The following is a 24,121-nucleotide window of genomic DNA, read 5'->3' as shown; positions in this document are numbered from 1 at the left end:
TCGGTGTACGAACGCAGTCCCCATGCACAGACACTCATACGGAGGCGCGCATAGTCAAGCTTCTGCAATCAAGCTTCGAGGGCTCAGCTGATTGACTTTCTCGCCCTGCTTGCGAAGGCCCTCCTCTAGAGGAGCGAATAGCTTACACGAAGATGTGGCGGCAGCGCCGCGAGCTGGTCGGGCGTCCATCCTTGCGTTTCGATTCTACTTAGCAGATCCGCTTCGACTTCGGATTCTCCGCGCCCCTCTCTCCTCTCGCGCGTGGCCGCCGCCGTTGCGGAGTCGGCGGCTGCTTCCGGCTCGGGCAGCCTCGCGTCGCCGTTCTGTGTGGCGCGTTCGGATTCTTCCGCTCCATCGCAGGCGAGACAGTCTGCCTCGCGTGTGCAGGCCTGCGCGCCTGCGCCTGGGCCTGCGCCTTGCCGGAGTGCTTCCCAGTACCAGATGCGCTCTTCTATCCAGCGCTGCAGCGGGCGCAGGTCGTCGCCAATCAGCGCGAGACTCGCTTGGTAGAAGCTCCGCGATGGCCAGCGCTCAGGCAGCCGCTCCAGGCAGGCGAGCGCCGCGAGGAGACAGGTGTCTCTGGCGCGCGCGTTTTTCAGGGGTTGCTCGAGCTGCGCTAGCAGCAGGCCGGTCCGCATCGACAGCACATACGGCGAGGCGCCGAGCGCCGCCGGCGGGCTGCCCCCTGCGCGCCACGCGCGCGAACTCGCGAAGCCCTGGGTCGCGGAGGCGGGCGCGGAGCCGGAGCGACCGCCGAGGGAGGGGACTGAAGAGACGTCGCCGGGTCCGGCTTGTAGAGACCTCTCAGCTTGAAGGGTGCGACACCGCTCCGCCGGGACTTCAGGCGCGGAGTCTGCTTCTCCTCGGCGCGCATCCGCGCGTCCGGTCGCCTCGAAGCCGCGGAGAAGGAAGAGCTGGAGGGGCGTCGCAGCTTGGATCAAAACACTAACGAGGTCAACGTCCATGAGCCCAGCGAGCTTCTGTGCCTCGGCGCGCCCGCGAAGCTCGAAGAGGACGCGCGCGATCGTGGCCTCCGGCCGGCTGAACAGGACCGCAAACAAGTCGAAGGTAGGGGCGCGGGAAGGCCCCCCGACCGCCAGGCTGCCGCGGGCCGCAGCGCCGGAAGTCGCAGGCTCGCCAGACAAAGGCATTGAAGCAGGGCTCGCGGCCGCCTCGGCGTCCGCGAGCGCCCTGAGGGGCCCTGGGTCCGCGGATCCCACCGGGCAGGCCGAGGGCGGGGGCGGCGAGCCCCACGCTGTGTAGAAGCATCCATCAGTGAGACCGCAGCAGGCGCACGCGTTCGAAGTGCCTTTCGAGGATTGCGCAGCGCTCGATTTCTTCTGAAATTTGTGGGTAGCCGCCTCAGTTAGCTCCACGATGCGACTCAAGTACTGAAGAAAATGCAAGAGATACTGCGCAGACGCGCGGCCGCCGGGCTCCGCCGCGTCGCCGGCAGGCGCATCTGCGCTGGCCACGTCCCCCACCGCGGTCAGCTGCTGAGAGCTCAGAGTCGCTTCCTTCTCCTCGCCGGCGCCGTGAGTGCGTCGCACACCGGGCTCTGCTTCTGCGCCTGCCCCAGAGGCAGACGAGACCGCGGCTGAATCAGAAGGAGCCGCGAGAGAGACGTTCGTGGCGCCCGCATCGGAGTGGCGTGGATCCCGGGCGCTGTCTCCACTGCATGCCCCGCCTGTGGCGAGTGCTTTGCCGTCGCCCGCGAGACTCGCGTCCGGCTTCCGCGACTTTATGCCGAGCTCCGAGCTGAGAATCGTGACGGCGGTGGCGAGGTAGAGTCGCGCCGCATGCATCGACCGCAGCGCCCGCTTGCCCTCCTTGATGAACTGCAGCGTCTCCACGAGCGACGCCACAGCTGTTTTCTGCTTCTGCAGCGAGTAGAGATGAGAGCGCAGCAGCGCGGGCTCGGTCGGCAGCGCCTCGACGTCGAGCAGCAGGCCGGCGAGTGGCCGCCAGGAGGTCGGCATGGGGTTCCGCGCCTCCAGAAGGACCGACAGTCTGAAGGCAGAACGAAGAGAAAAACTGGCATACGCAGAGTGTGACCTCGCTCCCTTCCTTCTCATTCTCGTCCACCTCCCCCTGCATCTGCTATAGCAGCAAAACACCTCTCGTCGAGACCCGCAGGCCGCTCGACAACGAACAGGCCCGCAAGCGGACGCGTCTTAAGCTCTTTCTCGCCGTTTCTGCGGTCACTGGTCACCCCTTCCGCCTGTTCCGAACTCGCCGCCTCTTCCCCTTCCCTTCCCTACCTGTCTACGAAAGTTTTGAAGAAGGATGAAAGCGCGCTTGGAAGCGACGCGTTTCCGCCCTCCAGGGCCGCGGCCGGCTCGGCCTCGCCCTCCGCGCCCTCACCCGCGCGTCGCTCGCCAATGGGCGCGAGGGGACTCGAGCCTTCGAGGGCGTCGAGTGCGCGCCGAAGAAGCAGCGCGCACGCGGGTGGCGAAGCTGCGCACGAGACGGCCGCATCCACGTGTGCGTAGAGCGCCAGCAGCTGGGGCCACTGGATGAGCAGCAGGAAAGCCCAATCCACCAACGCGGCGGAGAACGACACGGCTGCAGCGCCCAGCGGTCCCGCAGCCCCAGCAGAGGACGCGCCGCGCGCAAGCGCCAGCGGCCACGCCGCAACCGGCGCGAGCGAAGAGGCCGCGGGAAAAGCCCTGCACCACCCCACGCAGAGGGCAGAGGAAAAGATCTGAACCAGACGCCGTTCAAAGAAGAAAAAGCCTGCGAGCGCCTCCAGTAACGCCAGAGCCCGCGCTCCCGATGTCCCCTGCACAGACAACAGACTCCTCACCTCGCGCGAGACACGCGCGCGATACAGATACATTCACATCAGCCTCTGCATACACACATATATAGACAAATATATATATGTAGAAAATAGCGTTTCGCGGCTTGGTCCTCCCAGAGTCTTCTACAAAACACCGGCGTCGTAGACTCTTGCGGACGCCAATGTGGACACCCGCTTGAGACAGCAGAAACTGTCGGGTTTCGATATCACGGTGACCATGTTTGCTTGGAAGCACACACACGGGTGGTGCCCGCGGGGCATGTGTGAGGTTTTTCAGCCTCTCTAGAGGAACCTCAGCTCTCGAATAGCTTCAGCGCACCTGGTCATGGCGATCACGGCCTCTTCTGCCGCCACTTGAATTTCCGCAGGCGCGCTCTCCAGCAGCGCACCTGCGGCTCGCGCCCGTTTTGCGGGGCTCTTCTCGAGGGCGGCCTCTCTCCCGAGGGCGCGCCGCAGCTCTGCGAAGGCCCGCGCCACGGCGACCGTGGCGTTCAGACTCTGCGGCAAGTCGAAGTAGCGTAGCAAGCGCCTGGGGCGGCAACGCAGCGAACAGACAACCGGAACCTCGCGCGCGCTCGATTGGATTCTGCGAGCTTCTTTCGCAATCTGGTAAAATCCCTCCACGAGTGTGGGAGGAGGGGGAAATCAGACTCAGTTCACACTCTCGTCGACCAGGAAACGACATCCATGCACAAGCCTGCACACCGCCAGTCAAGTCGCAGACCGGCGCCTGCGGACTTCTTCGCGCGCCTCCTGCCGCTCATGCAGAGAGCTCACTGCGCACCTAGAATCAGACCCAAAGAGTTCACTGACAATACTAAAAATAGGAGAAACGGGAGAAGCTCGCATCTCCCCAGGCGCTCGCGGGCGGCGTCGCCATCTCCATCCAGCAGCTGAGCAAGCGACGCGGATCCTCAGCGGCCGTCTGTCTACGTTGACTTGGACGACCCTACGCGCACGCTAATGTGGTGCACTCTGGAGACTAGGCTCGCGCGTCTTTCTTCACAGTGAACGCGCCACGCGGCACGCAGAAGCCTGTACTGCAGACTCGCTACGTGGAAGCCACTTACGCGCAAAAGGCAAAGTCGTTGAGCTGCAGCGTGCGGGCGACGAGGAGGGAAGGCGAAGAGAGAAGGTGGAAGCTGAATGCATTCGCGCGGAGGGAGAGTCTGCCTTCGCCGTTGCGTTGTCCGGCGACCGGCGTCGTGAACCGCTTCAGCGCCTTGCCTACGCGCGTCTGCCCGAGGCTTCTGGAGGTAACCTGACTCCCGTCGCTCGCCGCAGGGCTTAGCCTTCGCCCCGCCCGGCTCGGCGAACCCGTCGTCCCTTCGCTTCGTCTCGCCAACTGCAAACGCGTGCGTCCGCCGGCATCACCCGGCGCCCTCGCGGCCTCCGCCGCCGCGTCTCTTCTCCTCTCTCCGCCGCTCTCTCGGCCTCTCCCCCCGACGCCCTCCGCGTCGCTGCCGCTGTCCAGTAATGCGGCGCCAGCCGTAGACTGGAAGGCCGCGGCTGGCAGCGTGGGCACTGCGCCGATTTCTCGGCAGCGCTGCAGCCACTGCGGCATCAACACGACAGACGCGAGCGCACGCGGCCGCCCGCTCCGCGGCGCCCGCGGCTCGGTGTCTGACGAGGAGGAACGCGCCGCCAGGGAAGGCCCCCCCGAGGAGCTTGCGTCCTGGTTGGGCGTAAGGGCGGCCGCCCCTCTCGGGGACTGTCCTTCTTCGCACGGCCGCCTCTGTCGCTCGCCTCGTTGCCTGGCACGCGCGGCAAAACGCGGCGCTGACGCGTCGACGAGGAAGATGGGCAACGGAGAGCGCGCGAGCGAGGGAGACGGAGAGCCGAGGCTCTCAGCCACGCGCGGGCGGCTGTCACCGCCAGGCTCAGCCGTCGTGTGCGGCCATGCACTCCCAGCATGGGGGGCCGCCGACAACGCGACGCCGTCGAAAAACTGCTCCAGACAGAGCTGACCTCTCCACAAGAGTTCCTGAAAGACGCAAACACACACAAACTCGCAGATCAACGCGTGATACAGGCACGCCACTCCGTCCTCCGTGGCGGGCCGCGGCGTACGAATTTGAGGCGTCTGTCGCTTGATATCTGAGGCAAAGCTTCTGCTGACGCTTGCAACAGGGTGAGTGCCTTGCCGCTGCCCACACTTTCGTCTGAGAAGCAGCGTTCGCTCGCCGTTAAGACAGGAAAATAAAGTAGTTCACAAAACGGCTAGTGTACAGATAGAAAGCTGCATTCTCTCTGAGCTATCGCGCATGAATGTAGACGCGTCAATGTGTCTGCGTTTCCGTCGTTGACCTCGGCAGACGTCTGCTGGCGAGCATCTTTAACACACCTGCTACATAGATTGCCATACATCAACAGATACATATGTAAACATATAAATGTCTATGTTGTGGACCGGGGAGTGCAGAAAACCCGAAGCGGCACATGATTTTGATTCCTCCGTTATTTATCTCCATTCCAGCTCCGTTTTTCGCTGCCAGCCGAAGAAGGTTGCTCACTTGAGTGAAGCAGTCGAGAGCGCGAATGAAAAGCAGCACGCCATTGTGCGCTCTTTCCTCGCCCGAGTGTTTCTCTCCTTCCGCCTTCTGCCTGGCTTCCCCTCGACATCCCGCAGGCCGCTGGCCTCTACTTGCCGCCTCTCGCCGACTTCCTGCGAACCGTTCCTCCTTCCAGTCTTCTTTCTCTTCTCCAGTCGACTCCTCGCGGTCTTCGTCTGACCGCCCATACTCGCCCTCCCACTCTGCCTCTCCGACGACTTCTTCGCTCAGCTGCTCCAGGTGAGCTCTGCGACACAGGCGGAGACACAAGGGGAGGCAAATGCGGAGAGAAACGCGCCGAAGCGAGCAATCCAGGCACTGAGGAAGTATATATGCATAGGGCTGGCAGCCTCACAGCCCTGGCGACGGCATGACGCTGTGAAGCGCCGGACGCGCGTGCGAAATCCAGAAAAATACAGAGCATGTGGCCAGTCTACGTGCATGCATATAGATACGTAGATGGATAGATCCATAGAGAGGGGTAGATAGAAAGGCAAATATAAACAACCACAGGCGGCATCCGGCAGTCGTCTGCGAGCGGAAGGTCCCTGCCTCGGTCGGCATGCGCAACGCGTTTCCTTTGTCGCCTGTCGCCCACCTGATGAGCATGACTAGAGACAGCAGCACGTTGGGCGGCACGATGAAGCGTCTCCTCTCCATCGCGCGGGCGTCGCGGATCTCTTCCGGCGTTTGCGAGAGGCCGCCGTCGGCGACAGCTGTGAAGCAGAGACTGCAGAGGTGAAGGAGCAGCGCGACGCGGTACGAAGGCCGGCGGACAGCCCCGATCAAGTCGCTGAGATGCGGAAGCAGGGCTTCAAGCCGCTGCGCGGAGGCTTGCGACCCGGCGGGCGCCGGGAGCTTTCCAGCCTCGGCGTAGCTGGCGACCTCGCCGGCACGTTCGGCCTTCTTCGCCTCTGGGCTCTTGAGCGCGCCGGCGGCCTGCGCCGGAGACGCGGACACGTAGGCGACGCTGTCCGCCTGGAGAGGAGAAAGCTCCCGCCGCGAATGCCTGGGCGCCTCAGAGTCGAGGAGAAGGAAGACGTCTGCCTGTCGTCCGGCTTTGCGCGCGGCCACAGCCAAGTCCGCGTTGTCTCCAGGGCGAGCGAAGCGGCCCCAGACCCAGCGCCCGGTCTGCGCGGCGCTGGGCTCCACGGACGCAAAGGGCACAGACGCGTGCGCCGCCTCAGGGGGCTGCATCCTCGCCTCTGTAGAGTCAGCGGTCGCTTGCAGGTCGGCTCTGTGCTTGGACACAGTTCGCGGTCGAGCGCCTTTTCTTCTGTCTGCACACGACGCTCCCGAGGCCTCCTCTTCGTCGTGCCTTTCGCACGTCTCCCACGGATGCGCCTTGCCCTTCCACGAGCGCCCGCTCTCCGCATCCTCTCGCAAACTACCAGTCTGCTCCGCGGAAGCTGCGGCTTCTCGCTCGCCGCGTGAGGAGCTTCTGCCTCTCTTCGCGGCGTAGGCGCCGCCATCTGCCTGTCGCTGTCGCGCGGACAGGGCACTCGCGCGACGGCCGGGACCGAGCCGGGGGTCGCGTTCGAACGCGTCGTCCGCGGTGCCCGCAAGGTGCTTCTGGTGGGTCGCGCGCTCCCTGCTTCGAAGCTGCACGCCGCCTTCTCTCTCTTTCCCGCGCGCCCACGCGGCGCCCGCGTCAGCGGGCCCCCCAGGCACCGGCAGCCGCTGCCTCGAACGCAGGCGCGGCCAGCCAGGGAGCTGCGGAGCGGGCAATACCAGCGGTGCGAAGGCTGCGGGGGCTGCGGAGCTCGCTTCAACCAGGTGAATGGCGGCGCGCAGCGCGAAGTAAAGGTACGCCACATCCGCGTCGTGCTCGCGCTCGGCCGTCGTCGCGCGCCGCGCCGTCGGCGGCAGCTTCGACAGCCCTGCGAAGAACGTCGAAGGCGAGATGCGCGGCAGGCACCCGCGCGCGCGCAGCTGAACAGCGGAAAAGCATGTCCACACGGGGGCGACAACCAAACTTCAGCGGCGCTGGAGAGCCGACGGCGGGCGCGGTCTCAATGCGCTGCAAAGAGAATCGTGCGCAGCGACTCCTTGCTCGCTGCGACAGCAAATCGCGGTGGCGCGTGAGCTCGCGACGCAGTGCAAGTCTAACAGACCCGGCCGCGCGGATGGATGAACAGCTCGCTGCAGACTGGGGGCTGCGTGCCGCGAGGCTTTGCTGCCCGACTCCGCTCCCCTCCACGGACAGCTGTCACGAATGCAGATAGACCAACAGATAGACAGATAGATGCGCAAATGCATGCTTACAAATACAAGTCGAACCGGAAAGCGGAGTAGGTGCTCGACCGCTGACAAACTGACTCCCACCTGAGGCGGATTTGTCAGCACTGTCTGTTTCGTTTGGGAGTCAGCAAGCAAAGATGGGGGCGCGGCAGCTCACCACGAAGAGGGCGGAGTGTGTCTGCAGCTCATCGAACACCTCCGCCGCCAGAGCCGCGAGTCGGTCTTCGGGCTCCATCTCGTCCAGCACGAGTCGGTCACTGCCCTCTTCGTCTCGGCCTGCGCCGACTGGTGCGGCGGACGCGGCAGGCGCGCGCGAGGCACTCGAATCTGCGTCGCCTTCGCGCGCCCCTTCACCCTCGAGGGTCTCTGCGGCGCCGCGCCCTGCCCCCCGCTGCTTGCTCGCGGTCTCGCAGCAGTCGCCACCGTCCCGCGGCCCCTGCGGCGAGTCTCCGAGGGCCTCCGCAGTCGCACGCTCTCCACGAGAAGCGAAGGAAAATGGAGTCCCCGGCCGGTGGGAGCGCCGGGCAACCTCGCGCAGGCGACGGGCTGCGCACTCCGCCTGCCTGGCGGACAAGCGCCGAAACAGCGCCGACCTCTCGGAGCTCAGGACGACGGGTGAGGCCTCTGCGGCGGCCGTTTGCGGCCCTGGCAAAGACGAGAGTCGGGAGGGAGACGCAGACTCAGACTCCGCGCCGTGTGACAGCAGCAGCGCCGCCAGCCACCAGCTCGCGCGCGTCTTATAGTCGAGGACCTACGAAACGCAGCCACGCATTCCACAGTCGAGCCCAGAGTGCGTTTGACACCGCCTGCAGTGAGTGAGCGAGCCTGCGGTGACTCGCAAGTAATTAATATTACCCGCAATGATTTCGAGTACAAATGCAATTGCAACTAAGAAACCAGAGTTAGTATATGAATGTTGATTGAGCGCACACCGACAAAAGACGAAGTGTGCCCGGCATAGACTCATGGACACTTGGTAGTCTGGGCCTAAAGGCCTAGGCATCCGATGCACGATGGAGAATGAATCTCGAATGCAAATGCCCTGCCGGCGTCTCCGCCGCCTGGCTGCCGCTGGCGGGTCGCGTCGGGGCTGCAGACCTCCGCGGCGCGTTCAGATTCGTTTCTACGTCGTCCGACCTGCACGTGCTGCTGAACTATGATGTCTCCGTCGCGCGGCCTCAGGCCGGGCGCGGCGGTCTCTTTCCAGTCGAGGCTGCCTCCTGCGCCTCGCCCCTGCGCGCGGGTGGCTCTTTCACAGGGCCGCGGCGGGGCGTCTCTGCAGCTGCGCGGAGTGAGCCCGTCAGCGAGGTCTGCGGGCTCTGCTGGCGATGCACGTCCGCCATTTTTATCGTCGAACCCGCGCCAGACGCTGTCCAGCAGCCGCTGGCGGGAGCGCATCTGCCCCGCAAAAGCGCCCCAGCAGAGCAGCGCCACGAGCGCACGCAGCTGGGGGAAGGGCGCCAGCAGCCGCGAGGCGAGTGCAAACTGCCTGAGCGAGACGCACCGACACAGGCAGCCAGGAAGGAGAGGGTGATGAGCCACAACGCCGCAGCCGCCGACGCACTCAGCGACGCAGAAGCGGCGCTCTGCCCAAGAGGCATATCGATAGACACTGAGGCGTTTTTACGCTTAAGCTTACGACGAGACTGGCATTCCGGTCGCATTCGTACTGAGTAAAGGACGCAGGCTGCGCAGTGAACAAGCGCATGCAGCTGAAGACCTTCCAGGCGAGAGAGGCGCCGAAGCGCCGAGAGGAACGTCCACGTGAGACTCAAGCAGAGGCAGGCGCAATGAAGGGGAGACGCAGACAGCTTAAAAACAGACGCTCATAGAGAGGCAGGCGACAACCTGCATAGATGGGCGTTCACGGAGTGCGGCGCCAAATCCGAGACGCGATGGAGACCTGCGGCCGCGACGCGCAGCGCAGTCCGTCTCGCTGCGCCGCGGCGCTCTCCCAGTGAGGACGCCGTCAATACGTTTACTCGTGATGCGCAGCTCACTGCAATAGCTACACAATTAGTTCAGTATTTCAACTCGCGGGATATGTTCCCCAGACGTCGCCTCTAGACACACCTGCCTCAGAGCGGCTCACTTCAGCTACGATGCTGCGTATCTCACTCGCATCCGAGCGCTTTTCGCTGGCTGCACTCTGCGTGACTCGAACGGATTCGAGCCCGAATCCCTCTCGCGACCTGCGTACCTCTGCAGCACGAGCTCGACGGCTTTCCTCAGCGGAAACTCGACGCAGTGCTCCTGCGCGACGCGCAAGCAGGCGTAGTAGCTGTCCCAGAAGGCGGGAAGCGGAATGCCTGCGGCTTTCGAAAAGGCCATTTCATCCTCCGCAGCGACTGCGGAGGCCTCGTCGAGGTTCATGCACGCCAGAGCGCGGTCGGAATCCGCTTCGGCGCCCCCGGCCGCGGCGCCCAAGCCGGCGCCTCCTCGCCCCGCTTCGAGTCCCCGCGGCGGGCGAGGGTCGCCGCGTCCGCGCTGCCCGCGAGGCAGACTATGCGGAGTGTGGCTGGAGTCTTCGAAGAAACCGCAGGAGGCAGCCGGCGAGGACGCGGGGGGCGACCCGGCGCTGCGGAGGGACGCAGCTCGCTGGAAATACGCTCTGCGCGCTTCGCGCACCCGCGGCGACTCAACACAGTCGGCCGCGCCCGTCGAAACAGCAGAAAACGAAATCAAATCGAACGCCGGCGGCAACGCCAAGTGGGCCATCTTCAGCCGGACCCAGTGGTCGTCCAAGTGACCGTAGAGCTGCAGTGTCAGAAAATTCTCGCCCGGAGCTCGCGCGGCAAACTGCGAAGCGACTGGAGCCGCAGCCGGCTCCGCGGGCGAGCACTCAGGCTCTGTCGAGACGGGCGGAGAAGGTGCGAGGAGTGACGCAGACGCGAATGCAGAGCGCTCCGCCGTTCCCTCCCTCGCGTCGCCGCCGAAGAGCCCCCGCGCCAACGCGAGGGAGGGAACGGGAGGCGCCACAAGCGGCTCGGAGGCTGTGAGCGGCGCATGGGAGAGGAAGGCCTCATAGACGGGCAAGCGCGACAAGACGCTCCTGCGCGAAAGGCAGGAAAAAGCGCAGAATGGGAACCTAAGCGGACGGAAGCCAGCGAGCCAGTGCGCTTGGAGCGCACGCAGAGAGAATCACGGAAGGACGGGAAGACGACAGACACGAACCGAAACGAACAACCGCCCGCGCCGAAGAGCGACGAACGTGAAGCATTGATTGCATTCTGGGCGTTGGCGCATGCATGCATGTGCATATGCGTGTCGACTGGAACCAGACTGCCACGGCTACCAAGGTCGGCTCATCGCGGGCAGAGCGGTGGAAACAGCTGCAGAGAGCCACATGCAGGAAGCCGCAGGGCTGCTGTTGGGGGTCTCTGCGCTGCGGAGATACTGACGCAGATATCCGATATCCTTGAGCCTGCCGACTCGCCTACTACGTGCAGACGTTGGCGCGTGTTTTTAACCTCTCAGCGTACCTGGAGGGGCACTCCCCGTAAACGCCTATGCGGCTGTCATCCCAGAGCTTCTTCCTCCGTCTCAGATTGTTCTCGCAGGCCCCCTCGCGAGCCTCTTGCGGCGTCAAATGGCTTCCAGCTCTGTATGCCTCTTTGACTTCCTCCTCCTGGGATTCGGCGCGCAGCCGCGCCCGCCCTCGGCCGCCTCGCTCCCGCCCTCGGGCCTCTGCCTCGGAGGGCGCAGCGCCGCGGCTTTCTGCCCCCTCCTCTGTGTCACTGTCCTCCTGGTCATGGGCAGAATCCCTGCAAAGTGCGTGGCGGCGGCCTCTGTTCGCCTCTTCCTGTGCCTCTTCTGCGTCTTCCCCATCGTTGCCCACCCGCTGCAGCCGCGAGGCGGTGCTCGGGTGTGGCGCCTCGGCCTCAGGGGAAGACTCGCGAGCGCGAGACAGCGCGCGGCTGTCAGGTGCCCAGGACGGAGAGTGCCCTACGCTTTGCCTTGTCTGCTTGCTGGGCGGCCGCTGGCGAGGTCGCTCGCCTCCACCCCTCTCCTCTTTCTCACGCGCGTCCTTAGTTCGAGGCGAGCTCGCACACTGCAGCCCGGCTTCCTCAGTGCCCCCTTCCGCTCCCTGCGTGAGCCTCCGCCGAGACGCCCCCCCCCGACGGCGGGTCTCCTCGCGGGTCTCCTGACCCGGCGGGGAGGCCCGCGGGTACGGCCGCGCATCCTGAGATACCTCAGAGGGCCGACACTCGGCGCGCAAGAGGGCGAGAGAGCCTGGGCGCGCCGGTAGCTCTTCCGCCGGGCGTCGCTCCCTCGAGACACTCGTACGCGGCGACGAGATGGTCTCACTTTTGTGCGCATCGCGCGCCGGCCTGCGCGCACCATGCGGCGGGTCGCTTCCTTCCTGCTCTGCGCCTTCGCGGCCCCGTGCGTCGACGCTCATCCGGCGCTGACTCTGCTCAGCCATCAGTGCCGGCGAGACTCTCCCTCCTCCGTCGCGGGCCGCGGCACCTTCGCCGGCAGTCGACGCTGAGGTGAGCTGGTTGAGGAATTTCGAGAAAAACCGCGAAGCAGTTGCCGACGCGGGTTTGTGGTGTCTAGACACGTCGCCGTCATTCGCGTCCACGGCTTCAAGTCCGTCTCTGCGGGCGGCGGCAGCTCGTCGCCCGTCGCCCAACGCTGCGTTTCCGTCTCCGAAGCCAGTCTCTGACACCGGAGAAGACACAGATCCAACAAAGCCGGCAGTTCTCTGCAAGGCAGAGGCGCATCGGCTCGAGACCACGAGTCGCTGGCCGTCTACGTGGGAATCGCCTCCAGCGCCGCTTCGCAATGACCCCAGTCCTCCAGCTGCAGCTCTGTGCGGCCCTGTCCACGCGAGAGGGAAGGCTGACGACGAAGGAGCCGACGCCCTCGACCGCGAATTGCTGAGAAACTCGTTGCCTGCAGCCTGCAGCAGAGGAACCAGGGACGCTTCGAAGATCCTCTCTAAGCACCGCCGGCCCTCCTTCAAGTCGAGCCACACGCACTTCTCCAGAACTCCTCGCCCAGCCCACGCCTGCTCCAGCGCGGAATCTTCTCTACCGGCAGCCTCTCCTCCCTCCTCGGGACGCGAAGCGGAGGCGGACACCGACGAGAACGAACCCGCGGCCGCAGCTTGCCGCGGGGAGCACGCCGCCGAAGCGCCAGAAGCCGAAGACGAAGAGGGTAAAGACGCCGAGGGAGGCGAAGGGGACGGAGACTGCGCCAGCGTCGAGCCGCGCCCGCCCGGCGCGGGGGCGGCCTCAGCGGGCGCGAGCGGGCCCGCGAGGACGACCGGAGACGCGGTCGCCTGCGTGGCGAGTTCGGCGAGGAATCGCCGCAGCGCGGGCAAAAGGAGCGCTGCTGCGTCGGCATCATCGTGGAACGCGACAAAAAGGCTGATAAGAAGAAAAAGCGCACTCCGCCCTTCGCGAAGAAGCTCACGCCGGACTGGCCCTAGACGATCTACGACAGTCACCATCTGGAGGGGACAGTCCGCAGCGGCGCACAGAGTGCAGCTCTTCTCCTTTTGAACGTCGTCATCAGGAGGCGCGTCACCCTGTGCTCGCATCCCGGTTCCGACTGCTGCATCGCCGCGGGCCCCTCCTCCCTTCGCTTCAGCCGGCCGCAGCCCTGTTTTGCCTGCTCCCGACCCGCTGGCGGCGGCACCTTCTACGCTGGCTGCCCTCAAGGCCTTCGGGGCGGGTGACTGCAGACCGTGTGGCTCGCGCGCCTCTCGTTCGCTGTCGTCCCCCGCCTCCGCCGCAGGATCGCGAGTTCTCCCTCTGCCGTCGGTCCCGGGGCGACGCGCCCTCTGCCAAAGCTCGCGAATGGCGCACAGAGCCTGCGCAACGGCCGCGGCGTAGCTCTGCTGGAGCTGCGGCTGCAGCAGCGACGAGAGGAGAGCGAGGAGGCCCGCGGAGGGGTCAAGAAACCGCAGGTGGCAGTAGGCGTCAGCGACGAAACGCTGCCGCAGCCTCCTCCGCCTGCTCGCCAGCCCCAAGGCGCGGTCGCCAGGAGCGAGCGCACAGAGAGATTCGAGTCCTGAAAAGAGACAGGGCTGGTCGACGGGAGGTCGGAGCCGGCTGGCAAGCTGCAGAGAGTTTCGGTCTGACACGCCGCCGAGCGAGGCGAAAAACGGCTCGCGTTCCCGGCGCATCCGCAGAAGGGACTCCGAGGCCACGCCGATGTGCAAAGCTTGCAGTCTCCTGACCACTTGGAGCCGCACCGCGCCGGTCAATGCCTCGACCGTGGCGGGGCGGAGCGCCTTCAGGCTAGACACAGGGACACAGGTGCCTGGCTCGCTCTGGAAGCTAGCTGTCCCGCCGCTTCGGAAGGAGAGGAAAAACGCAAGCGGCCTCGACGACGCGGAGACGCCGCAGTCCAGCCGCGGGCGGGGCGAGGAAGGGCTCGGCGGCGCATCAGACTCGGCTATCACCCACTCGTCTTCCTCGCAGGCCTCCGGCGGCAGGTCGTCCGCACGCGGAGGAGCTGCAGAAAGCGCGAGCGAGGGGACGGCAGACTCACGGCTGCGCCGGAGGTTCGTGAAGCTCCTAAAGAGCGAGGCCGGGTTGTAAAGAGGCGTCAAGACTCGTGGGACGGAGTAGGCGACGCGGAGGAACGCGGCGTCGGCATGCGATGAAAACACGCGCAGCAGAAAAGACATATCGACGAGAAATCGCGCTTCCCCGGACCCCCGACACCCCTCCCACCGTACGCTCGCCACGGCGAGCTTGCACGCCCACGCCGCCCGTTGTCGTAGCCCTTCCTCGTCCTCAGCCTCCAGGCCACGCGCCTCCAAGTCTCGCGGCGGCGGCCCTTCTCGCCTTGCTGTTTGCGCAGCGGGCGGCGCGATCGACGACGAGGCGCGGCCACGTGCTTGGCTTGCTTCGCAGCCTCGCACCGCATGCGGCGAGAGCGGCGTCAGCGGAACTCGACCCGTCCCCACCTCCAGTCCCCAGCCCGTCGCAGGCGCGTATCCAAGCGCCTCGAAGAGTGCGGCCGCAGCCGCAGGATGCGACTTGAGAAAGCTCGACAGCTGCTTCACTGCCTCGAGCGAGAGAAGTGCTGTCCCCTGGAGGTAGCTCGCGAGGCGCGCCTTCCGAGGGACGACGCACCCTGGCAGGCGCGAGAGCGACGCCGGCAAGGTGTGTGGAAGAGGCAGCAGCAGCAGCGACGGCAGGTGAATAATTTCTGGGCACTCGCACGAGAACGGAGACTGGGCTCCAGACGCGGAAGACGAGGACACGCCAGAAGGCGTCGGATGGAAGCGCGTCCCTGCGCCCTGGCGTTCGCCTTCGCGTGCGCCTTCATCGACGTTCCTGACCGGCGGGGGGCGACTGCCGTCCGCAGGCCTCCTCCCCTCTCTTGAGGGGAGGCTTGTCTGCTCCTGCGGTATCTCCCCAGCTCCGCGGTTCGCCTCGACGCCCTCGAGCTGCTCGCGAGGGCCCCTCGCCGCCCTTTCACAGGCAGATAGGCCTCGGCCGACCTCCGACACCCGCCACTCGCCTGGGCGCTCGCTCTGGGCCTCCAGCTGCTGGACTCCTCCCGCTCTGGCGCCAACCGCGCCGCCGGCTTCCCGCGCATCGCCCTGCTCAGCTACCTCGAGGGGGATCCCCAGCAGCACCGCGTGGAGCGTGCGCAGCTCCGTGGCGACCTCGGCCGAGAAAACCGGCGTGCCATGCGCCGCAGAGTCTAGCAGCGCCTGCGCGAGAAGCAGGTCCATGTGCAGACGGCGAAGGAGCCACGCCGGGAAAATCGCGAGCAGCGGAAGCGGGAACGCAGGGCAGAATGGAAGGCGGTTCGCGGGCAGCGCCGCCTGCGGCCCCAAAGCGGCCCGCGCCGCGGCAGACACAGCGGCGGAGGGAAGCGGCGCCGAGACAGACGCCTGGAAACGCCGCGCACTCTGAGAGAGAGGCCTGCGACTGGGCGGTCCACGGCGGTCGTGAGGGAACGCCGGCGTGCGCCGCTGTCGCTCGCAGGCGGCCAGCAGCTCGTGTGCGCAGAGCCAGGCGAGGTGGGCGCTGCTGGGCACACTGGGCGAGCAGAGCCACGAGGGCGGCGGCCCGTGGAGGACGAGCGTGGCAGTGAGGGCGACGGCGTGGCGGGGATCCGTGCTGACGAGCTGCCGCAAAATCGCCCGCGCCAACTCGAACTGGGCCAGCGAGAGGCAGTTCAACAGGACTGCCGTCACGCGCGCGCCCTCGTGCTCCAACAGGAAGGGGCACAAGTCTGGACTGACGCGAGAGAGACGCGCGGCCGCGCTGCAGGGGCGGGTCCGCGGCGAGTCGCGGCGACGCGGAGACGAGGCGGAAGAAGAGTCGGAGGAAGAGACAGGCGAACCCAAGCGCGAAGGCGAGCTTGAGGAGCTCGAAAGCGAGGCACGCCGCGCGGGCGCGGGTGTGGGCAGCGCTGGGGACGAGGCGGCGAAAGCGGGACGCGCCCAGCACGAAGGAGAGGAAACATAAGAGGCGCCAGAGGCCCCGGAGGGCGAACGTGGTGCATGGAACGGCTTCAGGAAAGCGAAAGGAGGACAACGACAGGAGTCAGGAAAAAGCGGCTCCGACGCGAGACTCGAAGCCGGCGAGTCCAAACTGGGGACGCGTGCGGCGGAGCCCGCAGGAACACTCTCAGCCAAGCCTTCCTGGCAGGCCTCGGCAAGTGGACTCCGCTGCGCCTCGCCTGGGGCAGGGGCTGAAGCTGAAGAATGGCGTTGAGTGTCTGCAAGAACGGAAGCGAGTGACTCAGACTCGCTCGTTTCGATGCAGAACTCTGGCCGCTCCGTAGGACGAGACTCGCGGCTCTCCACGGCTGCGGCGAGCGGCCGCGCTGTCGGAGTCGCATCTGCCGCCCAGGCCGTCTCCGTAGCGTCCTCTACCGTCTCAGGAACGGTCACGCTTCTCTTCCTGGGATCTACCTCGTGCGTCACCTGTCTCCGCTCGTCGGCGCTTCCTCCGACGTGCCGCGCGGGACTCTTGCGCTCGCGTAGCGCATCCGCCCCGCTCGGGTCCCGTCTGCGAAGCGGCGCCGAGTCGCACGCCGCAGGAGCCTGCGCGTCTGCGTGTTCAGCTTCGCCTGCCCGAGGCGTCGGCGGAAAGGCCTCCACGTTGAAGTCATTAAAAGCCTCGTCATCTGGCGCCGGAAGCACGCCGAGGTCTCCACCGACCGGCACCTCCGCGGTCGCGGCAGCCGCCTCCCCGTCCTCTGCGCGCTCGCCTTCATGTGTGGCATTCACCGGAAAGTCCTCGACTGTATCTCCGCTCTGCGCGGCCTCTCCGTCAAGGTGAACCAGCTCTGCTTCTTCTTTCCTGTGACTTCGCCTCTCGGCGCCTCCAACGTGGGCTGGCCGCGGCGACTCTGCCGGCTGGGCTCGTCCGTCTCCTTCGGCTCGGCGACCGGCCCTGCCACGTCCCTCTACCGCCTCGACGGCCGACGCGTGGAAGCGAGGCTCTTCCATGGCTTTGCTGAAGCGCGGCGGCAGCCGTCAGCGCATTCTGCGTCGCGTGGAAGTCCCCAGTAGTTCTCTCCGCGGTCGCTGAAACGCCTCCCTCGGCGCCTTGTCTCCAGCCCGCCCCCAACTCTACCGCCGAATTTCGGGCGTCGAAACCAAGCTAGCAACGCTCAGAACCACATAAGGCATGCGCCTGCCGTGAAATGCGAGCATGAGAATACCGTGCTCAGAGAGGTGCCCTGCCCATGGAACAAGCCCTAGTCCTTGCTAGCGTTGCCTTTGCTGCATCCGCACAGAAATTGGTGCTCGAAAGCAGACGCTTGACTGCTCAGCTGCCCCCATGCGTCATGCCCTGGTTGAAAGAGAGGAAAAATCCAGTCAGATCGATGCTTTTCCGCAACGCAAGACGGGTTTTTCGTTGCCCAGTGTGGTGGTTCTGGCTTGCTCCCTACGACCGCAAAGGTCATATTCCTCCTCATCTGACCTCTTTGTCTACGTGGGTACGGGGCAGTTCTCTTGAGCGAATCGGCGTTACCGTGATCGTCGCCTTTTGAGACGCCGAAACAACGAGGCCTCTTTTCAAGCGGTGGAAGGTGAGTTCTTGAGCACCAGAGCCAGAGCCGCTTCGCAGGCAGCAGTCTCAGAGCCAGCGAGAAAAACGCTAAAAGCAGTGGAAAGAGATCAGGAGGAAGAGACAAGACGCGGCGCTACGTGCCGCAGAAATGAAGCTTTTGGCACACGTCAAGTGCAAGACATGCAGGGGCTTATGACCTGGGAGAGGGCAGAGAGACGGCTCCACCGAGACACGGAAGTGCGGTAAAGATGGCAGTGGCCTCCGAAAAAGAAAGACTTTCGACTGCTGTACCTTCGCAAAGCAACTGAAAAAAACGGAAAAGGCATAGTTGACTTGGCGCGAGGAATGCACAAGCATTTGCCAGCTTTGCATGCCTCTCAGAAGCGCCAGAGGAGCTAGCGTGTCGGTGAAAAGTCAGTAATCGTATTTACAGGCACAAGAAAAACGACTCATGAGAGCACCACACAAGCAGAGAAGTTCCAGTTCCCCATTGATGTGTGTGTAGTTGAAGAAAATGCTCCGTAAGCCGATAAATAGATAGAGAAACGGCGGTTTGCTGTCTCGAGTGAAACAATTGTCCGCATGCCACCCGCCGTCCGCGCGAAACGCAGGTCTCTCCACGCTGTGTTCCCCCGGCTCGAGTCACCCTAGGTAGAGGACTGTGTGTATGACTACTTCGTTCGAGAAACATTCCCGCTGCAGTAGAAGGTAATGGATTTTGTGAAGTTACTTGTAGAATATCTTTCGATGGTGTTCAGAGAGTTGTTTCGTTATATCCAAACGCCGGGCTGCTATTCGCCCGGCGTCCCTGCGTGATTGATTCCGAACTACATCATACTCGGGACTGGTGTGTCTCCAGCATCGCATGTGCACCCTAATTGAGAATTTCCAACTCTCCACTTATGATGAGGAGCACTGCAGGATACCCAGTCAGAATCGTCCTGTCTCCCGGATTAGATGTGGCAAGGTAGAAGAAATGGTCTCTTAGGCCTAGCCAGACCTGTGCTTGGGCAAGTGTCCGGTGTTTCGGTGCGCCCGAAGAGGCAATTTCTATAGGCTGATGCGCAAGCTCTCTAAAAGGGGACAGCCTACAGAAAAGGTGTCACAGCGTCGTCACGTGCAAGCGCATGTTATTGCGAGGAACATCTGCGGACCGCTAGCACAGGATGGAACTACCACGCATACCGCAACTCGCGTATTGGTACCCAATAGAAGTTGGGAGCCTCGATCTTCCGGTGGAATCTTAGGTCCTGCTTACGCTTGATAGCCTAATAGTATGTGCGGAGGTGCCATTATATGCTGGGCGTGGCCAAGACGCCATTTTCAGTATCAGGTGAGCATGGGCACACAAATGAACCAGGTTTTCGAAAGTCACTCTCACGCTGTTTTGTCGTTCTGTGCACACGTGTGATCCTACCGATCGAGAAGGACATGTGGTTCAGCAACAGCAGCGCAAAGAATATATCTCTGTATGGGTGGTCACTACGAGGATGGGGCAATAAGCGTATTTAATGTTTCGTCGTCCTGTATCCACCGTCTCGCCGTGATGCCGCTCTATCATAACCAGTATATCATGCAATACTATACCTCGAATCAGCATGACATAGCGTCTGCCTGGCAGTGAGATGTTTTGAATTGGGCCCGCACAACTCGGAAGGTCTGCAAGCGCCCACCGGAGGCTAAAAAAATTTGAGGAGTATTAATCTGACGGTGGCGTTTTCGGTCGTTTTCCAACCGGAGGGGAACTAGTAGGCAGAAGGGGGTGTAGCACCTTTTTCGGAGTAGCCCGCCAATACAGATGAATTCTGAACTGTGTAGACACCGTCACAACACAGGCGGCCAGGTTCACCAGCAATAGCACAACTGCGAGGACAACGTCCCTTCGACCGAGTTTTCGTCGAGAGCTTGGAGTGCTGGTATCGCTCATGCAGCTTCCTCTCTGATAATTGCACCGCGGTAAAATGCGCGCGCAAGAAGGCTTTCATCGTCTCACAGGAGAATTTTCACATAGCCGTCTTGGCCTTCAACGATGTTCTGTAAAGATAGAGACGATCGTACTCCGCATATGTGTCCCCATAATTGTACCAAAACGATTAGTAGTCGTTTCTCAGTCTGCTGCACGTAACACAAACCGGTGCCCGCAGAATCATCTGGCTGTTTTTGTTTTCAGTGGCTGTACCGTTGGTAAAGATCCCTCCGAAGCACATCACATCAGTAACCGTAGGAGCTTAAGCGCGTTTCAACACTTAACTACTCGGAAGCACTATACTTTTCATGCGGGTCGAGCGAGACGAGCGTATACCTGCAGAGTGTGGCAGCACTCTCTGTATGGCAACCTCTCTCGAAATGCATGAAAAATGTAAAAGTGTATTGTTTTCCAGTACTTGTATGTTGAGACACTGTTGGGGGCTTGTCATCCCACGTAGTCACCCGGACGTTCACCTGCCGATCTACTGTCGTGCTGATATTGTAAGCTTGTGCGTACGCCTGTGCCCGTTCACCCAACTGTTATAAAGCCAACGGCTGGGGTGTTCAGACCCCGGTGCCTTAGAAGCTGCATCAGCTCTATTCAGAATATGACATGATACATGCGGCATTGCACGGAGCACGATCGCCCTTCAGCTGGGCACCCTCCACACAGTAAAACCGATATGAAAGCGGCTATTCAACGAGGAGTCTGAGTGGGTTTACAGCCCTACTACTGATGTGAATACTGAACAGCTGGCCCCGTGTGGTGCAACCGCGGCGCCAAATTCAAGCAAGTTTCAGGCAAGTGGCGGAGCTGTGTCGTAACCGCGCTTATATCTCGCTTTCGATTCGTCAGCGTCTTTTCTGTAGTGGTTGCGCTGGTGGATTACGCGTTGACAAGTGGGTCCAACTCTACAAACATCAGCATTCCAGGTTTTTCTTCGACAAGTTGGTCCAACTCTACAAACATCAGCGTCCCAGGTTTTTTTCACTGTGGCTGGCAAGCAAAAACACCGTCCCCCCCTCATGCGGCAAAATACTTACGATTAAGGTCTCCAGTGTAGCGGTCCCGAACCTTGTGCTGACGGTGCCGGCTCTCACAAGGTGTCGGCTGTTCTTTATCTGCCGTACTAACCTGAAGATTGTCAAATCCAGGTCGGTAGAATACGAGCGGCGAGTCTTCAGTAAAAGAATTTTTCAGCCACAGGTGTTCCTTTTCTCAATCAATTGAAGACACCGCGCCATTTTTGCCACCGCTCACTACGCTTTGCTGAATGGGCATTTCCTTGGTATAGCCTTTGCGCAGCGCCGCTAATTGCTACCGACTCGCACCGAAAACTTTTTTCTCACGGTTGCTAAGGTGGTTACTTAAATCCGTCGCTACTCTGTTGTCTCTTCGACTCTACCCTCTCCACTTCTACCAGGTGGTGCAAGCTTGTACCTGATACGGTGGCTCGCCACAATGGCAGCACAAATGGGGTGTCACCCAGAGACTTCGCCCAGCATTCCATGTGCTTTAGTGCAGACTCACAAAGGTACGACGAGCGCGCAGAAGGCCTGACGATTATGCACCTACCGAAGCAGACGCATTTCACGATGTGTTTTACAAACTACAAGTTGAGCAGTGTTAGACGTACGGGAAGTAAAATGCAGGGCAAAAAAAACTCGCCATCCGAGAAAAGGCCTGCTTGACCACTTGAAACATGTTCACACGCGGAATGCAAGTGCAAAACGCTACACACGAACCGCATACTGCATAAATCGAGGCCGGTCTCCGAGCAGGACGATTGTAAGCGACCTGCGAAGGTCGTTACTCGCCCGTTCGATCTCTACGCATCCGCGGGGGTCCCTCTTTCCTTGCTGGCAGATCGTCGGCTATGCTGCTCATGTCGAGCTCCGTCGGCAAAACACTCAACTATGACGGAGCCGTGAGGCCAGATATTGGTTGCTGTGAGATTAAATGGCATCTGCATCCGGCAGGCGCGCTCACGGAAGGCTTTGTTTCGAACTGAATTTAACCCCTATGTAATTCATAAATTGCATTTGTGCATACTCGAGGCAGTCCTCGACCTCCTTTTTTTTCTTGATCTCGGATATGAGATCTGCCTGTGCTCTAAGAAGCGCCTTCTCTGCTCCACGGTCGTACAACTTCCTCTGAATCGCTTCTTTCTTCATCGTTCTGAAGTACCGTTTGACTACCGCTTCTTTACCCTCGATGTCGTCTTTAGCTTCACGCTGCAAGGCATGCTTCATGTGATGGGCGGTGAACACGAACAGATCGCCAAGTTTCTCTCGGTCCTTCGTGGGCACTGCTTTGAACCAGCGGGTACCAAGCTGCTGCATCGCAATGAGCGCCAGCGGCACCGCGAGAAAATACATGATACCGAAATACTGTGTCAGCGCCGACGAACCCATGGCCAGGAGAGCATGCTGCACGGTCGTCATCAGCGGTGAACTTGCAGTGAGGTTCTGGAGGACAGCACGCGTGCCGGCGTCGAGCATGCTGGTGTACATGAAGGGAGCCTTGTAAGCGGACATGAGACGCAAGACGAAGCCACTGACCAGCGTACCAGCAACGATATTCAGAGCTGCCTTAAGCTGGCGCAGCGAGTCGCCCTCTTGAATTGCACCTTTGTCCACGACCACCTTCTGCATCTGGGCGGGGTCCAGCACCTTCACCGCTTCTTTGATGTTTGGGTCCACCACTGGCTTCTCTTTCTGCTGGCGGCGCTGCAAAACAGACATTACCCCTGCTCCAACAGACACCCCAACCAGCATCAGCGTAAGCCCCAGGGCTGCCGCCGCAGCCGGATGCTGCAAAACGTTGCGCCGGGCGGTGGTTTTCAGGCTTCGGACACTCCGCTTCGGCCTTCTCGAGAGCCGGAGAGTCTCCCTGTCTTCGTAATCGTCATCTTCGTCGTCTTCAATGTCTGCTTCGTCCTCTTGCTCGACGACTTTCTTTTCCACACTCTGTAAAGGAGCCCCTTCTGCTCCGCAAATACGTGAACACAGTGGGTGGCCCGGTTGAGGAGAAGTTAGTGGACCGACACCTGCTTCAAAAATAAGATTCCCGCCAGGAGAAATAACAGACACGATAGAAGCCAAGGTGGCTAGAGCAACTTTGTGCCTGCGGCGAACATGGGCGAGCGCTGGCGCCATGTCGAATATCGGGCGGTTGGGGAACGAGAGGAGGCGCAGCGCCGACGACTTGTATACCGATGGCGCTGCTACGAGTCGATTTTTGGGAGTCACAGTTGACTCGCCACTAGAATATTGAAGACCTAGTCGTAGTTTTAACTACCTTTGAGAAGTTGGTCAGAACGGAGAACCTGTACAACTATGCACCACGCATGCTCTAGCCGGCACGGGGCGTGCGTGAAGAAACGCCGCGCATCGCCGTCGGTTACGAGGACGGAGCGGCCATACGCAAAGATAATGCAGGGAAGAACTTGTTCAAAAACGTATAGATGATGCTCGTTCAGTTGGTGCTTTATTCACTCAGAAGCAACGAGCATCTACACTGTTTGGGGTTGCGGAGGGTTTGGCATGCTCGCTGCAGATTCCAAATTTGCGAGGCACGGGCGGTCGAGCGGCTAGGCTCCTGGAGACCCGGGCACAAGCGAAGGGGAGGGGTTGCGGTCGGCAAGCTCAAGTTTTGGGTCACTCAAAACCGGCTTGGGGCTGGGAGACGGGCAGGTTGCATATCCTTGGATTCATTATGTGCGTTCGCCTGTGGTCTTGCGTTGAAAAGGACGCAAAAATGCAATGTCGCAGCGAGTCAAAATACCATTACGTCATCTTCACATCGTAATCTGTGAGAGAACTCATGGAGTCATCTCGATCTGCACAGGCGGTCGCCCACGCACACAGAAACGCAGTCGCGAGCGCGGCTTGTATTCGGGAAATGGCATGGGTCGCTCGAGGCTATCCCGCCAGTTAGCCGCTGAGGACACCGTGCCGGACACAAACCGCGTACGGTACGGAAACACTTTTCAAGCGATCGGAGTCTAGGCACAGGAACAGATCAAAAGTAGAACTGGCCAGTTCCTTTGTTATAGATACGATTTTACTTTGGAGCATGGTAGAGACTGTACCTGTCCAGCACTTACCAACTCTGCCGTCTGCTGCGTCTTGTTGACCCAGCCGTGCCTACCAGACATGAAGTTCTGAGAGACCAACCTCGTAGCTTCTCTTGGTGATCGAAAGAGATCCCCTTGCCATACAAGTAAGAATTAGCAGTCGATTTCTTTCTTGGAAAATCACTGCACATGGTTCAGCATGTGCACAGGAGATGCTAAAGTTCTGGCATCTGTTTTTCTGTACCGCTGTCGTCTTGGGATTGCTCTTCAGTAGCTGCATGCCACTAGTTCGGGCCGGATTCGCGCTCATCATCCTGTGCTTTTCTGTTCCAGTTCTTCTAAGGCACACCTGAGGCTCTAGTCTCAAAAATCAGACGGACTCACCGCGTATGGCGTCTGACGTTTGAGCTTAGCGTCCGGGGGGATGTCTCGCGTCCTAGCCATTGGACGGTGGCAATGTTGCATCAAGGGCGCCGC

At 62.0% G+C, this 24,121-nt stretch overlaps 2 protein-coding genes across 2 annotated transcripts in view; both read right to left on the bottom strand.

Annotated features, from left to right (window-relative positions):
* BESB_013990 (uncharacterized protein) overlaps positions 1–17,029 on the bottom strand; it is a gene marked incomplete at both ends in the record, with an annotated part of 29,375 nt that extends 12,346 nt beyond the window's left edge. Inside the window, 10 exons of the mRNA XM_029360129.1 lie at positions 147–2,010; positions 2,262–2,669; positions 3,123–3,332; positions 3,874–4,787; positions 5,317–5,602; positions 5,954–7,287; positions 7,754–8,347; positions 8,734–9,085; positions 9,797–10,648; positions 11,079–17,029. Of these exons, the coding sequence (XP_029216796.1) occupies positions 147–2,010; positions 2,262–2,669; positions 3,123–3,332; positions 3,874–4,787; positions 5,317–5,602; positions 5,954–7,287; positions 7,754–8,347; positions 8,734–9,085; positions 9,797–10,648; positions 11,079–17,029 (12,765 nt within the window). The remainder of the gene's footprint in view (positions 1–146; positions 2,011–2,261; positions 2,670–3,122; positions 3,333–3,873; positions 4,788–5,316; positions 5,603–5,953; positions 7,288–7,753; positions 8,348–8,733; positions 9,086–9,796; positions 10,649–11,078) is intronic.
* A 4,522-nt stretch (positions 17,030–21,551) lies between these two features.
* BESB_013980 (uncharacterized protein) lies at positions 21,552–22,724 on the bottom strand (the record flags this gene model as incomplete). Its single annotated transcript, XM_029360128.1, has 1 exon — positions 21,552–22,724. One exon carries the CDS (start codon positions 22,722–22,724, stop codon positions 21,552–21,554), a length of 1,173 nt encoding a protein of 390 aa, XP_029216795.1.
* Between the last annotated feature and the right edge of the window lie 1,397 nt (positions 22,725–24,121).

This window comes from Besnoitia besnoiti, chromosome IX, assembly GCF_002563875.1.
Source record: "Besnoitia besnoiti strain Bb-Ger1 chromosome IX, whole genome shotgun sequence".
Taxonomy (NCBI): domain Eukaryota; phylum Apicomplexa; class Conoidasida; order Eucoccidiorida; family Sarcocystidae; genus Besnoitia; species Besnoitia besnoiti.
This window is presented reverse-complemented; position numbering and strand designations above follow the sequence as displayed.